Source organism: Gavialis gangeticus, unplaced genomic scaffold, assembly GCF_001723915.1.
Source record: "Gavialis gangeticus isolate Ggan-Ray unplaced genomic scaffold, GavGan_comp1, whole genome shotgun sequence".
In the NCBI taxonomy this organism is placed as follows: Eukaryota; Metazoa; Chordata; order Crocodylia; family Gavialidae; genus Gavialis; species Gavialis gangeticus.
This window is the reverse complement of record NW_017729034.1, coordinates 42,200,164-42,216,902: the sequence shown is the minus strand read 5'-3', so window position 1 is coordinate 42,216,902 and position 16,739 is coordinate 42,200,164. Positions and strand designations below refer to the sequence as shown.

The following is a 16,739-nucleotide window of genomic DNA, read 5'->3' as shown; positions in this document are numbered from 1 at the left end:
GCTCGTAAAGCCGTGCCAGGGGTCCCGCAATGACCTCAGCCAATTCCCTCAGTACTCTAGGCTGGATATCGTCCAGACCAGCTGACTTGAATACATCCAGTCCCTCCAGAAGTTCCCTAACTAGTTCCTCACTAACCCTTGGCCTAGGTGAGCCTCCCTTGGGATCTAAGGGGGGCCCAGAGGGGAGGTGACTGTTCCAGTCCCTGCTCAGGAAAATGGAGGCAAAGAAATCGTTAAAATGTGCTAGCTTTGTCATCTGATGCGACAACCAAATTTCCTAGCGTGTCCTGCAGGGGCCCCACATTACCCAGAACCTTCTTTTTGCCCCCTATGTATTTAAAAAAGGACTTCTTGTTGTCCTTGATCCAGGAAGCTAGTCCCAGTTCCATCTCCGCCTTGGCCTTCCTGACTGCCCCCCTGCAATCCCGAGCAACTGCAGTATAGTCCTCCCTGGTGATGGCCCCTCCCTTCCATTGGATGTGCGCCTCCCTTTTAGCTAGGAATAAATCAACTGGTTGCAAAAAACAAGTAGTCATCAACAGCTTGATGTCCAGTTAGGGGAAAGTATCAAATGGGGTTCTCCAGGGGTCTGACCTGGGTCCAGTACTGTTTAGTATCTTCATTAACAGCCTAGAGGATGGGATTGAGAGCATACTTAGCAACTTTGCAGATGACACCAAGTTAGGTGGAGTTGCAGAACTTATGGAGGATAGACAGGATTAGGATTCAGAAAGACCTTGATAAACTGGAGAAATGGTTCAAAGTGCTTAGACAAGTGTTAAGATATGCACTATGTCCTGCACTTAGGAAAGAAAAATTGTATGTGTGAAGATAGCCAGATATTCTCCAATCTGTCACAGTATTGCAGAAGAGCACCTGGGGGTTACAGCAGACTATAAACTGAATATTTGCCAACATTGTGTTTGTTAGAAGACAAATAGCAACTGAACTGTATGATAGGAGTGTTACTTATAAATCACAGGAAGTGTTTTTTCTACTGTATTTGAGACTAGTAAGGCTTTACCTGGAACACTGTGTTCAGTTTTGGGCACCACACTCTGAGAAGGATGTGGAAAAATAAAGAATGGAAAGTCTAGCAATACAAGTGATTACACGTCTGGAAAACATGACTTAAAAGGAAAGGCTGAAAGAACCAGGATTATTTATTCTTGAGAAAAAGGAATGGAGTGGAAGGAAAGGGGTTTGACAGCAATCTTCAAATACCTGAAGTGAAGCTATACAAAAGATGGAGATAGCTTTTCCTAAAATTCAACCTAAGTTTCCCTTATTACAGTTTAAGTCTGTTGCTCCTAGTCTTGTCCCCTGCCAGAGAAAATAGTCTCTCTCACTATGTAGGTGGTTAAGCACTTGTGGTTATGACTAAGAGAGGTTGTTGAATTGCCATCTGAGGAAGTCTTTAAGAGAAAGTTAGACACATACTTGACTGGAATGGTTTAGTTAGGGATAATCCAACCTCGAGCAGAGGGCTGGATTAGACCAGTGTTTCTCAACCCCTGGGCTGCAACCCAAAAGTGGGTCGCAAGAATATTTCAAAGGGTCACAAGCTGTGGCAGGGCAGAGGGGTGGTGGGAAGGCACCTGCCCCTGCCAGTGGAGGAAGGGAGTAGAGAGAGTTGTATGGCTGAGTAAGTGGCATCAGGCTGCTGCCCATGGTGGGGGGGCCACAACCAGGCTGCCTGGCTGGTTGCAGCAGCCCCAGCCCAGGGCAAAGGGAGGTGCCACAGGCCTCTTCTTCCTCTAGCCCATGCTGGAACTAGACTTGCTCCACTGCCGCCTGCATGAGCCAGAGCTACTGCAGCCACGATGCTCTGGCCTGAGAGGGACAGGGGCAGCTGGGGGCCTCTCCAGTGGGAGAGGGGGAAGCAGGGGGCTATGGGTCAGAGACACCAGCATGGCCTGGGGGGTCAGGCACCAGCAGGGTCAAGGGTGTGTGGGTTGGGACAGGGCATCGATCTTTGCAAATGGGTCCTGGTAGGAAAAAGGTTCAGAACCGCTGGACTAGATGGACTTCTTGAGGTTTCTTCCAGCCCCACTTTTCTATGATTCTAAATTGTGTCCCAGTTGAACAAGTCCAATTTGGTCAGAAGTGATTGATACTTTGACATGCTTTTGTAAGCTGGCTAAGTAATATGAATTTTGACCAAGGATATTCACCTTTTTTTTTTTTTTTTTTTTTTTAAATAAAGTCCTTGTCCTTTGCTTAGTCTCTGTTTAGGCATCTCCTGGAGGATGGTTGGAACTTAAATCCCAGGTGTCAGGAGCTTATAAAAATGTTTATGAGAAATGAAGGAAAGAAGGTAATGCCTGTCTGCCACTTTTCACTCAGGTTTCCAAGATATGAACCATTCTCCTGATAAATTCTTGAAAGATCTGGTATTAGGCAGAACCAGAATACCATAGCAGTCATAGTACTGTCAACTGAGGAGGAGACTGTTTTCTGGAGAGATTCGATGTTTGCCTCCTGTATGTCTTTCTGCTCACCTTCCTGGCTGGTCTTACTAGATGCCTGCTGGATAAAATAGGGCTCCTTAAATCTTCAAAAGGAAAAATGACCTCGATTTTTATATCAGGGAAAGAAAGGCTGTATTCTCCGTGGGATCTAAAAGGCCACTCTGCATGATGTTTTGGTATGGAGATACAGGGTATGTATCTCCATACAGACTGAAGTACAGAAAGTTTTGATTTGTAAGCTGTTGTTTGCTGAAGATTCTGCACTGCCCACTATTGTTGGAGCCCGCCTGGCTTCCCCTGGGTCCTACTGCCCTTGGTTCCTGCATTTTTGACAGGAACCAAGGGCAGAGAAATATTAATTTTCTACATTTTTTTAGGGGCCCCACAGGCTGTATTTTGCCCACCCCTAGCACAGCATCAGGTATCATAAGCATGCCAAGTAAATGAATGTAAAACAACAACAAACAGACTTAAGGCAAAAGTCAAAGTTTATTATGCTTGTGTCATCAACATCCTTTTGTACAGCCATGAATCCTAGACTACATATGCAAAAAAAAGAACCTTAACAACTTCCACTTACATCACCTTTGTCACATTCTAGGAACTGCCTGGCAGGACAAAAGTGCCTACACTAAGGTTTGGAATGTACGAATTTTCCAAACACTTATTCTCTCTCAGGCAGCGTCAGCTTTGATGGGGTGGTCATATGCAGAGAATGGATGATGGCCATATACCCAAGGATCTGTTGTATGGAGAACTCATATAGGAAGACAACCACCCAGGCATCCTTATCTCTGTTTCAAAGATGTTCACAAGAGAGATTAGGGCAATGAACACTGAACCAATGAGAGAAAATTGCTGAGGATGAAAGCCCTGGGAAATAGTCTATTAAGTGTGGAATGAAGGTTTTTGAAGAAAGAAGAGCCCAATATGCAGAGGAAAGAAGAATTCCATACCTCATTCAGGACTGTAAGATACAAACTTCATAGATTTATAGAAGTTTAGGGCTGGAAGGGACCTTGTGAGATCACTGGGTCCAGCCCCCCTGCTCTAGTAAGGAAAGACTGCTGAGGTCAAATAACCCCAGCAAGGTGTGTCATGTGTGATAGAAGAAAGGACTGTCATTCAAGTATTGAGCTCTACAGCCGCACTCACAAATGTTAAACAAGCTGATGCCTTAACAAAACGGAATTTTCTCACAAGACAGACAGATGCCTGTTCCTACCATCTATGTGAAATATTCTCTGGAAGTGTCCGTCTTTTCTTACGATAACAGTCTCCCATGTTCCTGTTAAAGAAGATGGGCTCATAAGATGGTTACTGAGCTCAGTACTTTGTTGACTTATCCTTGGGTTCCTCCTCCTCAGCTTTGAAGTGCAACTCTTCCATTGATGGAGCTGATCTTTCTGACAGCTGAAGGATTCTAGAAGGCCTGCAACAATAGCAAAGCTAGGCAATCATGATTCATGATGGTCCAGTGCCATTAAAGTTTTCTTGTACTATAAAATGCAGAGCTTTGGCATCTGTGGAGGAGGGTCTAATGAGTGCCTTATTGCTTTGGCAACTTTAGAAGACTGCACCGAGATCACAAGACGACCAATCAGTTCTAAGGCTAGGCCTTTGATCCTGGAATTCTCATGTTGCTTGAGACCAAGAGAGAGATGTGCATCTAGTTCATTTAAAAGCAACATTATGTCCTCCCTGAGGACTGAGCACAAGATGGCAGGGAAGCCCTGCTGACTCAGTCCCACTTCTTGGCTACATTCTCAATGCTAATTAAAGAGCAAGGGGCCACACAGGTCATCTTCTGCTCTGGGAAGTAAAACATGGAGTAGCTTTAACAAAGCCTCATGGAGCAGTTAAACAGGACCCTAGGACTTCAGGATCCTTACCAGGGTGCTGTAAAGAGAAAGAGTGGTTTGGATACTCCTGCTGTTTATACCCTCTCAGATACTGGACACCTAGGTATGATACATAGGTATGCTCCAAGACGCTACTAAAAAGATTCTGGATTGAACAGACATGTACTAGAAACAGCGCATGTGTGGAGGAAAAAAAAAACAAAACAAAAACCAATTATAGGCTTTTGCACGCTGGAAATATTGGAATTTATCCCTAAAGCATCTTGCAATGTTTATCTATTTTCCACTGTTTTTAATAAGGAAGTATTTTGATAAAGGACTAACAGCAAAGGGTTTACTGATAGTCTCAATGGATTAATTTGCCCTAGGAAGAATTTACTGTTCTGCAAATCTGTCTGCCTGTAATCTTTTCTTTCTATTCTATACATGCAGTTAGAACAGAATAGGTGCATTTTAAAAACCGTAAGTCAAGTCTAAGATATAAAACACTGTAGTGAATGCTTGAGTCAACTACTTGTACTGCATTTATTTTGCTGTGTTGTATGAAGATCAAGAGGATGGATTTAGATAGCAAAACAGCAATTTAAAGATAATCAAACCAAGCCACATGAAAAAATAAAAGCAGAGTTTTAATAACGGCTCCCATATTCTCCCACATACATTGAGAATTTAAAGAATTCTAAATAAGGCCAATACTGAATGTTTTTGAAAATCCTACTACATAGTAGCAATCTGCCCCTGGCCTTAACCACAGAATTATTATTTTTGTCCTACACAAAGAATAAAGTTACTTAGCTTTTTATTTATGGATAAATTCTTACATATAGATAGATATGCTATTGATCAACCACTTCCATAAGAACGTGATTACGGGGACTAAAGAAGAACATACATTAGTTGCTCAAAGTTCCTTAGCAGGAAGATTTTACTGGTTTGTTACCCATGCCCATCACTGCCTGCTTTTTTTTCCTCTAGAAACCAAAATAATCAAAAAACTTACTGAAATATTCATTTGAACAACATATTTATTGAATGTAATCTTTGGATAAATAATAAGACAGGGATGAAAGCAATCACTTATAGCTTCTATGGGCTTAAAAATATTTTTTTCCAACCACCTCAAATATCTACACACTTGTCACATATGTGTGTATGTGCATGGCTAGCATTAATTCATGCAATCAGATACGCTTCTCACTTGCTATTAATTAATTCTTAACATTAATTCTTATTCTCACTTGCTATTAATTAATTCTTAACATTAAAGTGTGAGTAGCGCCAAACATCCCAGGTAATAAAACTTGGAACCTTTCAAAGCTAACATCTATACACTTATTAAAAGGTAAAAACTTCTGGCTATTCAATGGGGTACAATGTTTCCCTTTATCCCTAAACTCTCTCAAGACTTCAAACCTTAAAAATTCAGTATTACGATGGAAATACAATTTTGAATAATTTTACATATATACATTTATTAGAACTCCCTTTCTCCTCTCTTCAATGATTAGATTCATTATGGTAAATTGTATTAAGGGAGTGGAATAAAAACAGCGTTGCCATTTTTGTTTAAAAAAACTTGGATATTTTAGAATTATTTCTCAGTAGGAAAGCCTCTTGGGCCACTCTTTGAGAAGTTACAAATGGCTTTGCCACTAGTTCAGTCCTAAACTCTCTGGAGTTTATGTACATGCATTCACAGTGTCTGTTTGCTTGTGAACGCTACTATGACCTTTTAAGAAAATAACTGTAAATAGACTCACCAGGAAAATGAGGTATGATTTCCCCATCTAGTTTGTAAGCAACACCCACTTTGATTTCTGGAAATATGTCCAAGATATCCAATTTGGTAAGAGCCAACCTATTAAAAAAAAACATAACTGCTTTGTTAATACTATATGTATACTAAACTAAATTTCAGCTATCTTATAACATGAAAAATTAAGATCGAAAATTGGCTAGAATTTTTCTAAACTTTTAATAACCACATTTCTGTTTTAAAAGAAGGCTATTCAATTTGAAATAGGGTCGGACTAGATAATCTGCTCAGGTCCCTTCCGACCCTAGAAACTATGAAACAGGGCCACTGTTAACCCAGTACAAAACCTACTAAAGGCAATAAGCAGCTCTGGACTTGGCTCCATATGAAAAAGGACATAAGCTAAGAAACAGTATTTCTATTATTAAATAAAGGGACTGGTCTGGGGCATTAAGCGGACAATTCCAATTGCTTATTCTACTTTGTCTGGAATGATTTGAACAACTATATTAACATCCAATAGTAAGCAAGAATAACTACATTAAAAAATTGCAAGCATCTCTATTCCCTTACAGCAGCCAACAAGTGTCCAGGCAGATGTTAGTCTCTAAGGTACCACCCTCACCTCACTGGTTTAGAGAGGCAAGAACTTTTACAGGCAACAACCTACTCTGTCAGGTGCTATGAATGGATACCCTGGCCCCCCATGGGCAGATGGGAAGTGCAGATGGTACGGCAAATCACATATAACACAACACAACACATTTTTCTCCAGTTAGAGATGCTTTACTAATATACTAGGGGGCTAGCACAAGTTATTTAAATTAAAAAAACAAAGCAAAAACCAATATAATTAATGGAATGTGCACATATTTGCTAGGGTATATATAAGGGTTAAAAAGCACAACGTACTAGGCAAAAAATAGTCAAAAGACACTGCATCTTTAGTCATGTAGTTATTATAGTTAAATACGTTTCTTATTCAGAATCTAGCCTTCTTGAGTGTCCTGACAGTGCCTCCAATACTTCATGGTCAGTCATTCCTGCATCTGAGTTGATATTACCACACCTGAGTGTGGGTGGAGCAGGAATCAGAGGGGTGCAACTGCACCACTGCACTCCCGCTGGATCCATCCATCTACTCTGCTGTACCTTCTTCCCCTAAGAAGTGTCAATATTGCTTACGTTTGATTAAATATTTTTGTACTTTACATGCATTAGCTCACAATTTATGAGTTTTATGCTCTAGGTCTATAAAGCTTAGTGTAGCTGAGGTATGATTAAGTAATACAGGTTTCCCTAGCCAACTGCAGGGGTTAAGTTCCTGAAAGTTCCCATGGTTGGCAAAACTGCAGTTTGTAAGACAAAAGGCTTATGGGAAAAATGGGGTTAGGGACTTGAATATGAACTATAAAGGAACATACAGTGTATAAAAATCACTTTTATTTACTTTTAATAGGGTAAATAAAGAAGCTGCTTGCTGCTGTTCCCCTGCTTCCCGCCCTGCTTCCCTCTCCCATGCCCTGGCATGTCAGGAAACAGGAACCACTGCTTGCCCCACACTGCCTTGGCAACACACCTCCTGAATGCAGGGCTGCAGCAAGGTCAGCAGCGAGGGGCTGCGCCCCTCAAAGCAGCAGCAGGCACAGGAGATGAGTCTCCAGGGCAGCAGGGGGGCCAGCAGTGGAGATCCCATGCGGCCCCACTGTCCCCAGCCATGCCAGGTTGTGCCCACCAGATGCTGGAGGCCCTGGAGGAGTCAAAGGAGGGTGGGAGCACCCCTGGTCCCCAGGACTGTGCAAGGTGGCAGGGAGCTTCCCTGCCCCAGCCCACAACAGGCAGCAGGCGGGAGCAGAGGCGGGGGAGCAAAACCGTGGATACTCAAAACTGTGGTTGGTGACAGAAACCTATAGATCATGCTGTAATAATTTATGTTGATAAATTTAGCTTGCATAAAACTAAACAATTGTGGAAGCTATATACTGCATTCGTTTTACAAACTGTTTAACAAACAAATGAAAATTAAAAGCACTGTTCAACAGTTATTTGTATTCCAAAAATGTGTAATTCTACATATAAAATGCCTCCCAGATTTGGTCAGGTCACAAAAATAGGCAAGAAAAAGGAAAAAATTCAAGTACAGGCTTATATCTGTACTGGTTTACCTATTAAATTGCTCCATCTGAGCTTCCTTCACTGATTTTTAATCTTTTACCCCAACAAAAATCTGGCTGTTATATGTGGCCTTTTCAACCTCTTACATTCTGCCATGAGTGCCCCAAGACTTCCTGAGGGATGCCCAGAAATGACAAGCACTATAAGTTACATGTAAGCAGTTCCTGCAATTGCCCTAACAGTGAGTGACAGGGTACTATAATTAAAGGGACAGTGAAGCAAGAATTCAGAAGCATGTACAACACTGTAATATAGACAGATATGAAATAAATGCAAGTCGGGGGGGGTTGTTAAACCCTTACAATTTTTCTGCATGCATTTTTTCAGAAACAATTCTACTCCAATTTACATAAGGCCAAAAATTCTAAACCATAAGGTATCATTTAAGTGGATGCAAAGGCAGGCAGAAAAATTAAGGAGACCATCAGAATATTACAGATTAAGACTATTTGACTAGCAAATTGGAACTGAGTCTTTATAAAAATTAATTGGCAAGCTAACAATGCTTCTAGCAACTTCTGTGACAGAAGCACGGACTATACACTATGCTAATGAATGCCACTAGTATAAAAAGTTGACCAATAAAACTGTAGGTTTCCAAAATAGACATCTTGGAATAGGGACAATTATTTTACCTCTATTACACAACATCAAAATACCTTAAAATATATATTTTTAAAAACTTACATGGGATATAAAAAGGGAGTCTCATTTAAGGTTTCAACTTTCAATTTCATACTTAGTTTTTTTAAGATCTATTGTTCACAGTACACAACTGCTTTGCAGAAGACTACGGAACCTTGATGGAATTTCAGTGGAGACAACGGCCATGCTAACAATCACAATGTAACTTTTTAGGCTGACTAAACTTTGTAGCATCCATTTAAGTAGTACCAATTTCTGCTAGCACCAATGAGCTTCATACGTATACAAATTTGCAGTAATCCTTGGTATACTACATATGAAGATGAAGTCATCAGCACCACAGATTACTCACGCAGTGAATCCATTAATCATGTGGGCGTATCGGAGTAACATAAGATCCAACCAGCCACATCTTCTTTTCCTACCAGTGGTCACACCAACCTCCTTACCTCGCGTTTGCAGTAATTCTCCAATTTCCTAATAAAAAAATAGAACATAACCATGTGAGACAATGCTATGTCTCACTGAATTAATAGTAACTTTGTACTTATGAACCACATTTGACCACAAACACAACACTGTTATAATCCTAATACCTCCCTATTACACAAAGACCCTGCCCTCCAGGACAAACCCCCCCACCCCAACAAAACACAGACAGGAAGGCAGGCATGCTATTTTCTCAAACATGGCATGCTGATTAAGCAGTGTAATGGCTATTTGTTGCCACAGAGCAATGCTGTGAAACAGGTCACTTGCCGTCAAACTACCAGCCCAGCAAATTCAGCTTCAGATAAAACTGGAAAGCAGTATCTCATGTGAAAAGGCAAACTATTTGTAATAAATAACACCTGCAATTGAACCTTTAGTTAAGGCAAGAAATAGCAGTGTATGCCTCATGTAAAATGCTAGGGTAAGTTTTGTACAGGTGACCACGTGCCCTTCACTGTCATAAGTATTACTGGTGAATATACAGAAGATGTGCCCAGCTGTTTTTCCACCTGTATGACACATTTAACATGAACAATGCTTACATTATTTTGTTCTGTAGGAAAGGCACCAATTCCAACTCTGGTCGTGTATGCTTTTACAACTCCATATACTTCCCCCACGTTCTGAGGTGGCATGCCCAGACCCGTGCAAACACCTCCAACTGTACAATTAGAAGAGGTCACAAAAGGATACGTCCCTATTAAAAAAAAAAGAGAAAAGAGAAAAAACTGAGGAGTATGATAGTGTTAAAACACAGAGCCATAAATTACTTATATGATAACCATGAAAATGGTATTGTGAATTTTGTAAGATTTCACTTAAACATTCAAAAAAAGTCATCAACAATAAACACACTCTGCAAATAAGTCTTCTTCATATTTATAAAGTTACTAGTACCCTGTTCACTTTGCCTGATCCAATTAAATCAAACTCGGTGGTAAAATTTTCTATTAACTGGCACAGGATTAAGCCCAGGCAAAATTTTGAGGAGTCATGCAAGCCATAAAAATTGGATGAAGTCATCAGAAAGCTCTGCTTCATTTTGCTACTGAAAAATACATTCACTCTGAGCAGAAATATGAGAACCTAAAGAGAGATTGTTGAGCAAAGGCTTTAGTAACATCTAAAGACAACAGAAATTTGCTGTCTTTTAAATTTGGTGTGGGGGCATGATACAAGTCAAATATATAGGACCAAAAGACCAGCTTCAGAGAAGGTTACTAACAGAACTCTGGCAAAAGTCATAAAACCTTCAGTCTTGGTTCAAGCGAAAGAGTTTTATTTTTTAACACAAAAATTAAATGTTATTTTAAGATGCATCTAGCATACATACTCCTTTCAAAAGACCTACAAAAGAGTATATCCCAAGGAGTCATTCACTGATGGGAATTTGGCTCTTAACAGAGGATTTAGTCCTCAATACAGAAACAAGATCTGGTTATCATGGTAAACCAAATATCTCTAAAAAAGTATCCAAAGCACTGAACAGCTAGGAAATCATTTTTAAGTTTGTACAGTTCTGGTGGAAAAATCACTTCCTGAAGGAATGTGACAAAAAAAAATTGCATTTGACTTGAGACTATGAATTCAAACTTCATCACATACTGATCTAGCTAAGAACTGAATGGTAAGAAGCCTCCTCTACTTGAGGCTTCAAAATAGGATTGGCAGGTGAGAAGTGTAAGAAAGGAGTCACAGCAAAAAGAACTAGAACTCAGACCACTTGGAAAAACTAAAGTATCCAGATAAATCTGCTGTGCTATGTTTTAATTAATCCTCAATATTCTTGTGTTTGTTTCTCAACAGCAGTATTTAAGCTGATTCTACAGGTGAGGAACACAGACAAGTAAGATGCCTCTGACTTACCTCATGGCTCAGGCTATGCCATAACAGTCACTGCAATGAACTTCTAGTTCCTAGTTGAGTATATTAATCTAACTTCACTCTCATCCACAATTTAACAGACTAACTTTTCACTGATACCCAAAGGAAACTAGAAAGACAACCCTGACACTACAATGGATGCATCCGAGAAACGGCAACAGAATCTTGAAGACTGTTCTGAACCATCATCACAGGCGTTAATGCCACGTCTAAAAACCATGCCACTATCCATCTATGCTAGAGCTGATGGCACCGAAGACAGCTTCATTCAGCATGTTTAACTCATATGCACTGCCTTTGAAAACTCCCCATAAACAGGAAGTTGAAATTATAAAACTTTCATGCCAGGCCAAACCAAGAACTTTTTAAAAAGTTTTTCAGATTTGTTAATATACAAACTTTTTCAATATCCAAGCCAACTAAAGTAAGGAAGCTGGTGTACACAACATTAAGAACTCCTGGTAGAAAACTTGGTTTGTTCGGGTTTTTTTTCCCCACTTGATTTCAAACACCTTCCCCCTTCATCTGAAAGGAAATTATTCTTCATTGTAGGCAGAGACTGTTGATATTTTAAAACTATTCCTCAACAGTTCGAATTTTTTTGTTTCAAGTTGTTAGGCTGGTAAGAAAAAAATCACAGGAGGAGAAATTATGTGAAAAAGGTTATTAAAAACTTCTTCTAAAAATTGTTAGAGCAATGAAGTGTTTACAGGACAGATTCAAGAAAGGGAAAGAGAACAGATGAAAGAAAAACAGGTCTACATGCAGTCCATATAAGTCATGCTCAGTCATGCTAACTACCTGTTGCCAACACAGAACTATAAAGGATTTATAAAGTGAATTCACAATGGAGAACAGCTGCTTTTATCAAGACACTTGTGTAATTTATTTTGGGAAAGAAATAGTATGCTTCAAGAAGAACCAAACCTTTTATATTTCAAGGCAAAGAAGAAACCATTTTATTTACACCTTGTTTCTTAATACAAGATTTTGAACTGAAGGAGTACAGAAATCTGAATCCCACTTTTGCTGCAAACTACTGAGTTGATGAAAATGAAGTACACACCCATAGATTTCTATAATATTAAAACCAAATTACCAAGATGTTTTTTAAAATTATTCATTTTAAGAGCTTCAAAACACTCCAGATTAATAATTTCTTAATATAAGGTTGTTTTCACTAGAACTCAAAGAAACTTTCATGGCACTAGAAACAAGCTTACTCAATTGTATTTTCATATTACTACATTGATTCATTTTCCTCTGTTCATCAGCTAAGTTAATTAATTTCTTATGTTACCACTCTTCCTTTAAAGATCAAAGTAGTAAGGGAAAACCTGGTATTTGTTTAGATGCATAAAAACGAAAAAGCTAAAAAAAAGAGCACTTATTTGTGCTTCAGGAATCAATGATCTAACTCTAAAAATCTAAACACTTAAAACAGCAGCAACACAATTCAATATATGTTGCCTTCAGCAAAATAAGCAATTCAAAAGGGCACACACTCCAACAATTGTTCAAGGAAAGAAAAAGGTTTTCATTGCATTATGAAACCGAGTTATAGTATTTTGGATGATGGGTTTGAGAAAGTTTCCAAATTGTGATAATTTCTCAGAGAGAATGTATTCACAGCAGTTCTTCAGGGTCTGCAGACAAAATCCATGCAGCACGGCATGGGGAAAGAGTTCTTTTAGTAAGACGCATCCTAAATGAGCATCTTAAATTTTACAGAGATACAGGTTTGTCAGCCTCTCTATTTGAAAGTTGTTTTACTGATCTACACTCAATGTATCTTTACAGTAATGTGTTTGGATACCTTACTATTACTAAAATGCTCATGAAGCGTTTTGCATAACTGTTCCACAAATACAAACCTTGAAATATAAAACTATAAATGCTAAGAAGAGCTTTCAATACCTTGGGCTTTTTAAATTTATATGCTACAGTTCTGTTAGTCAACTATACGCCAAATAGTTTGTCATCTGTATTAGAAATACTCTATGCTAAATTAACCTTAAAATTAAAATGATGATGCAAATGCTTCTCTCATACATACGCACAATTTTACTGACTTTCAAAAAGTTTCCCAAATTTAACACCTCATTTTCACAGGCCCGGAGTCAAAAACCAAACATGCAAATCACTTAATGTCCTCCTTCCCCCATCTCCCAACAGAATCTGACTTTAAATACAAAGGCTAGGGCTTCTCCATAATACTGTACAAGCATACTGCTTTCACAACAGACCTATGGACAGTTCCTGGAAAACAAAGCTATACCTACCAAAATCAATGTCCAGTAGTGCTGCATTTGCACCCTCTACCAAGATTTTCTTTGGCGGTCCATGCAGAGCTTCATACATGAAATAAACACCATCCCGCACCATTGGCTTAACTCTTTCCATGTAGCCCTAAGTAACACAAACAGTATTTTAAACATTGGATTTAATTTGCAAGTTATAAAACCAAAGTAAATAAGTGTAGGTTTAATATCTAGTATATACCAGTTATAAAAAATTCACTGCGATAAAGCCAGCCAGAGAACTCAAGAGTACCACTCTGCTGTGTAAGAAATCAGGTTTGGTTTTCTAAGTGTTATTATTGCCTATACTGACAACCCACTCATTCCTTTGGCATGTGGAAAGCAGAGAGAAGAAAGCAATGCTAAATAAATACATTAAGAAGAAATTCCTTCTAGACAATTCTAAAGATATTAAGCAGCTGCAGAAGGAAGCCCACCCAAGTCCTTTCTGACCAGGAAGATACGGCTGCTATGCGCTGGTAACAAGAATGGGGAACCTTAGGATTTGTGGTTTGGACATGGAGCAGGGGTTGTCAACCCTGGGGGTACTTGGGCAAGCCTTAGGGGGTACATGTGGCCAGGCACATGGGAACACAGCTTCACTGAACACCACTGCCTCCCAGGAACAGTGACCACAGCCTTGACCGCAGCCACCCACCACCCCACACTGCCACCGTTCCATGTCCAGCCACTGGGGGTACATTTATTAAAAAGAGTTGAAAACCCCTGACAGAGGCCATCTCCCTAGAAGGAAAAAGAAGAATAAGCAACAGAGGAAAAATTTTGGAGGATCCCAGGACTCGTGACAAGAACACCTGGGCTCTGGTAGGGAGTGGGAGACTAATTTGCACATGCATCCTTTAGTGGGGGATGGGGGAGATAGTATCTGGAGTACACATTTACTAAGTCTTTCAGATTTGGACTAGTATCATGCATAGTTTATAAGTGCTGCTTAAAACTTTGTTTATACAGAGTACCTGTGTTAAAACCTGTAGCAGCTTCAAAGAGCTAAAATTAATCAATTGTGGCTGAACTAAGTCCATGGATACCCATAGTAATTTGCCTATGTGCAAATGACTACAGGCATGCTTATTTCAAAGCCACTGGGTGTGTCTACATGTATGCTTTAAGGCGCAGCAGTCTATTTGAATGCACATTAAAGGATGCACAAAAAACCGTGCTATTACACAAATGCACAGTAAAATAGGTTACTGCACATTCAGTGTCACTTAAAAATCATACACTCACACTGGAGGTACTAAATTTTATGCCCATTAGGAAAAGCACATTAATGCACACGTAAACACACACACCGTTTTCAAATTTGCTTCATTTCCACGTGCAAGGTAGGGGGAGGGGTAGAGTGCAAGGGGGCTACCTTACCCCCCTTAGATTTATTTTCCCTGATGTAGCACTGGGAGGGGGACATATTCAAGGCAAACCTCCAATTATTCTACTCTATACCTAGAAAATTATAACAAATTTATAAATCTTATATTCAGGATCATCTTATATTAAAGTAAACACTGTACCTTCAAATTCCCTTACTCTATAGTAAGAAACCTGAAGTAGCAGTTGTACTCTAACCGTACACAATTCCTTTAGTTTATAATAGCCTTCCTGAAGGAGAATACTCCAAAAAGAATGCGGTGTCAACAAAGACAGTCTTCTTAAAATAAGAATTAGCAGCCTTTAAATTATGGATACCAATCTCAGATTCATGAGAGCCATTTTGAAAGAAACTTCTCACACTGAAATATGACCATTACTAAAAACAGAAATTGTCTTACCTTGAGTTTTTTCAATTCCCCTTCAATATCTATCTCCAAGATAGGATATATTGCTTTGTACTGATTGGCTAACAGTTTGAACCTGAAATACAAGAAATTATCTTTTAAATGTTTTTGACAAAAACATTTTAGACTCAGTTTGCCACACCTTGAACCCCTTGATATAAAACTATTTTGTGAATACACCATAAAAAGGAAAATTCAGAGGCATTCATTTAAGACATTTTAAAATACAGAAATCCCATCTACAAGTAGAACATACCAAAATATACTATTACTGCAACCAAAACACTGTTGGCCTTTTTACAAATAGACATATCCAATATCTAGAGGTTATGCTGGAAAACATACATTTCAAATATAAAAATTACCTTTCAGAAAACTCATCAAAATCAGAAACAAGATCACACATTCTGAGTCCACTTCGAGCTGCTTTTGAAGAATAGACTGGACCAATCCCTTTTTTTGTAGTTCCCAAACTTTCAAAAAAGTAAAAACGATAAGTTATTCTCAAAATTAGACTGAAAATTAATTTTAAAAGCAAATCATGTTATGAGTAACGCAGTTTCATTCTTAACATATACTAAATATATTTTTGCTTACTTTTAATTGTTTTCACATTTTAATACGAACCCCCATTTCAAAACATTCATACCTGTTTGTGAATACAGGTTTCTCACTTTCCCATATATTAAAAAAAAAAAAGTATTTTTTTCTGCTTGACCTACATGTCTTTCTAAATGAAAATGTACTGATAGTTGCTTCTCCAAGTGTATGGTCAAGGAAATAAATCTGCTGTCATCCCTTGATGATGTAAATGGAGATTAACAAGCAGGACTATTTTTTAAAGTTTTCATACATCTAGGAGGAAGAAAATCCTCAGAAAGGAAAACTGTACAAAGGATCTTCCTCTAAAGTGATGGAAAACGAAGGACTGCCTTAAAATACACATATGGAAACTTTCTTTTGAATACTATATTCCACATAGAAACCAGGAGAGCACAAACTTTGCTCAGCGTAGGAGTCGTTCATATCTAAAACGTTCAAGATTGGAATATAAATGGACATATGCTACTGCTATAATCTGAAAATTTGAACAACTCATTCAAGGAAATAAGATATTAGAACAGTTTTTTGCTGAAACTGGAGGCAGAAAAATCACCAAGCTAACAGCATCACAACAGACAATTATTTTTGGTCTCCCCTGATATCAGAAAGGAAATACCATTTCAACCTTGATCTATTGAGAAGAATGAGAAAGAAGCTAATAAATCTGCAGTCTGTATAAAGCACAGGCCACAGTTACATATCACATAATCCTGAAGATGGCTAAGTAACTCTATGTTTGATTTCCAAGAAGGGCT

The 16,739-nt window shown here is 38.9% G+C and overlaps 1 protein-coding gene across 1 annotated transcript in view; it reads right to left on the bottom strand.

Annotated features, from left to right (window-relative positions):
• The window catches only part of ADSS (adenylosuccinate synthase), a gene marked incomplete at its 5' end in the record, with an annotated part of 39,981 nt that overhangs the window by 9,212 nt on the left and 14,030 nt on the right, over positions 1 to 16,739 (bottom strand). Inside the window, 6 exons of the mRNA XM_019526717.1 lie at positions 6,094 to 6,191; positions 9,262 to 9,386; positions 9,944 to 10,098; positions 13,568 to 13,694; positions 15,376 to 15,457; positions 15,747 to 15,854. Of these exons, the coding sequence (XP_019382262.1) occupies positions 6,094 to 6,191; positions 9,262 to 9,386; positions 9,944 to 10,098; positions 13,568 to 13,694; positions 15,376 to 15,457; positions 15,747 to 15,854 (695 nt within the window). The remainder of the gene's footprint in view (positions 1 to 6,093; positions 6,192 to 9,261; positions 9,387 to 9,943; positions 10,099 to 13,567; positions 13,695 to 15,375; positions 15,458 to 15,746; positions 15,855 to 16,739) is intronic.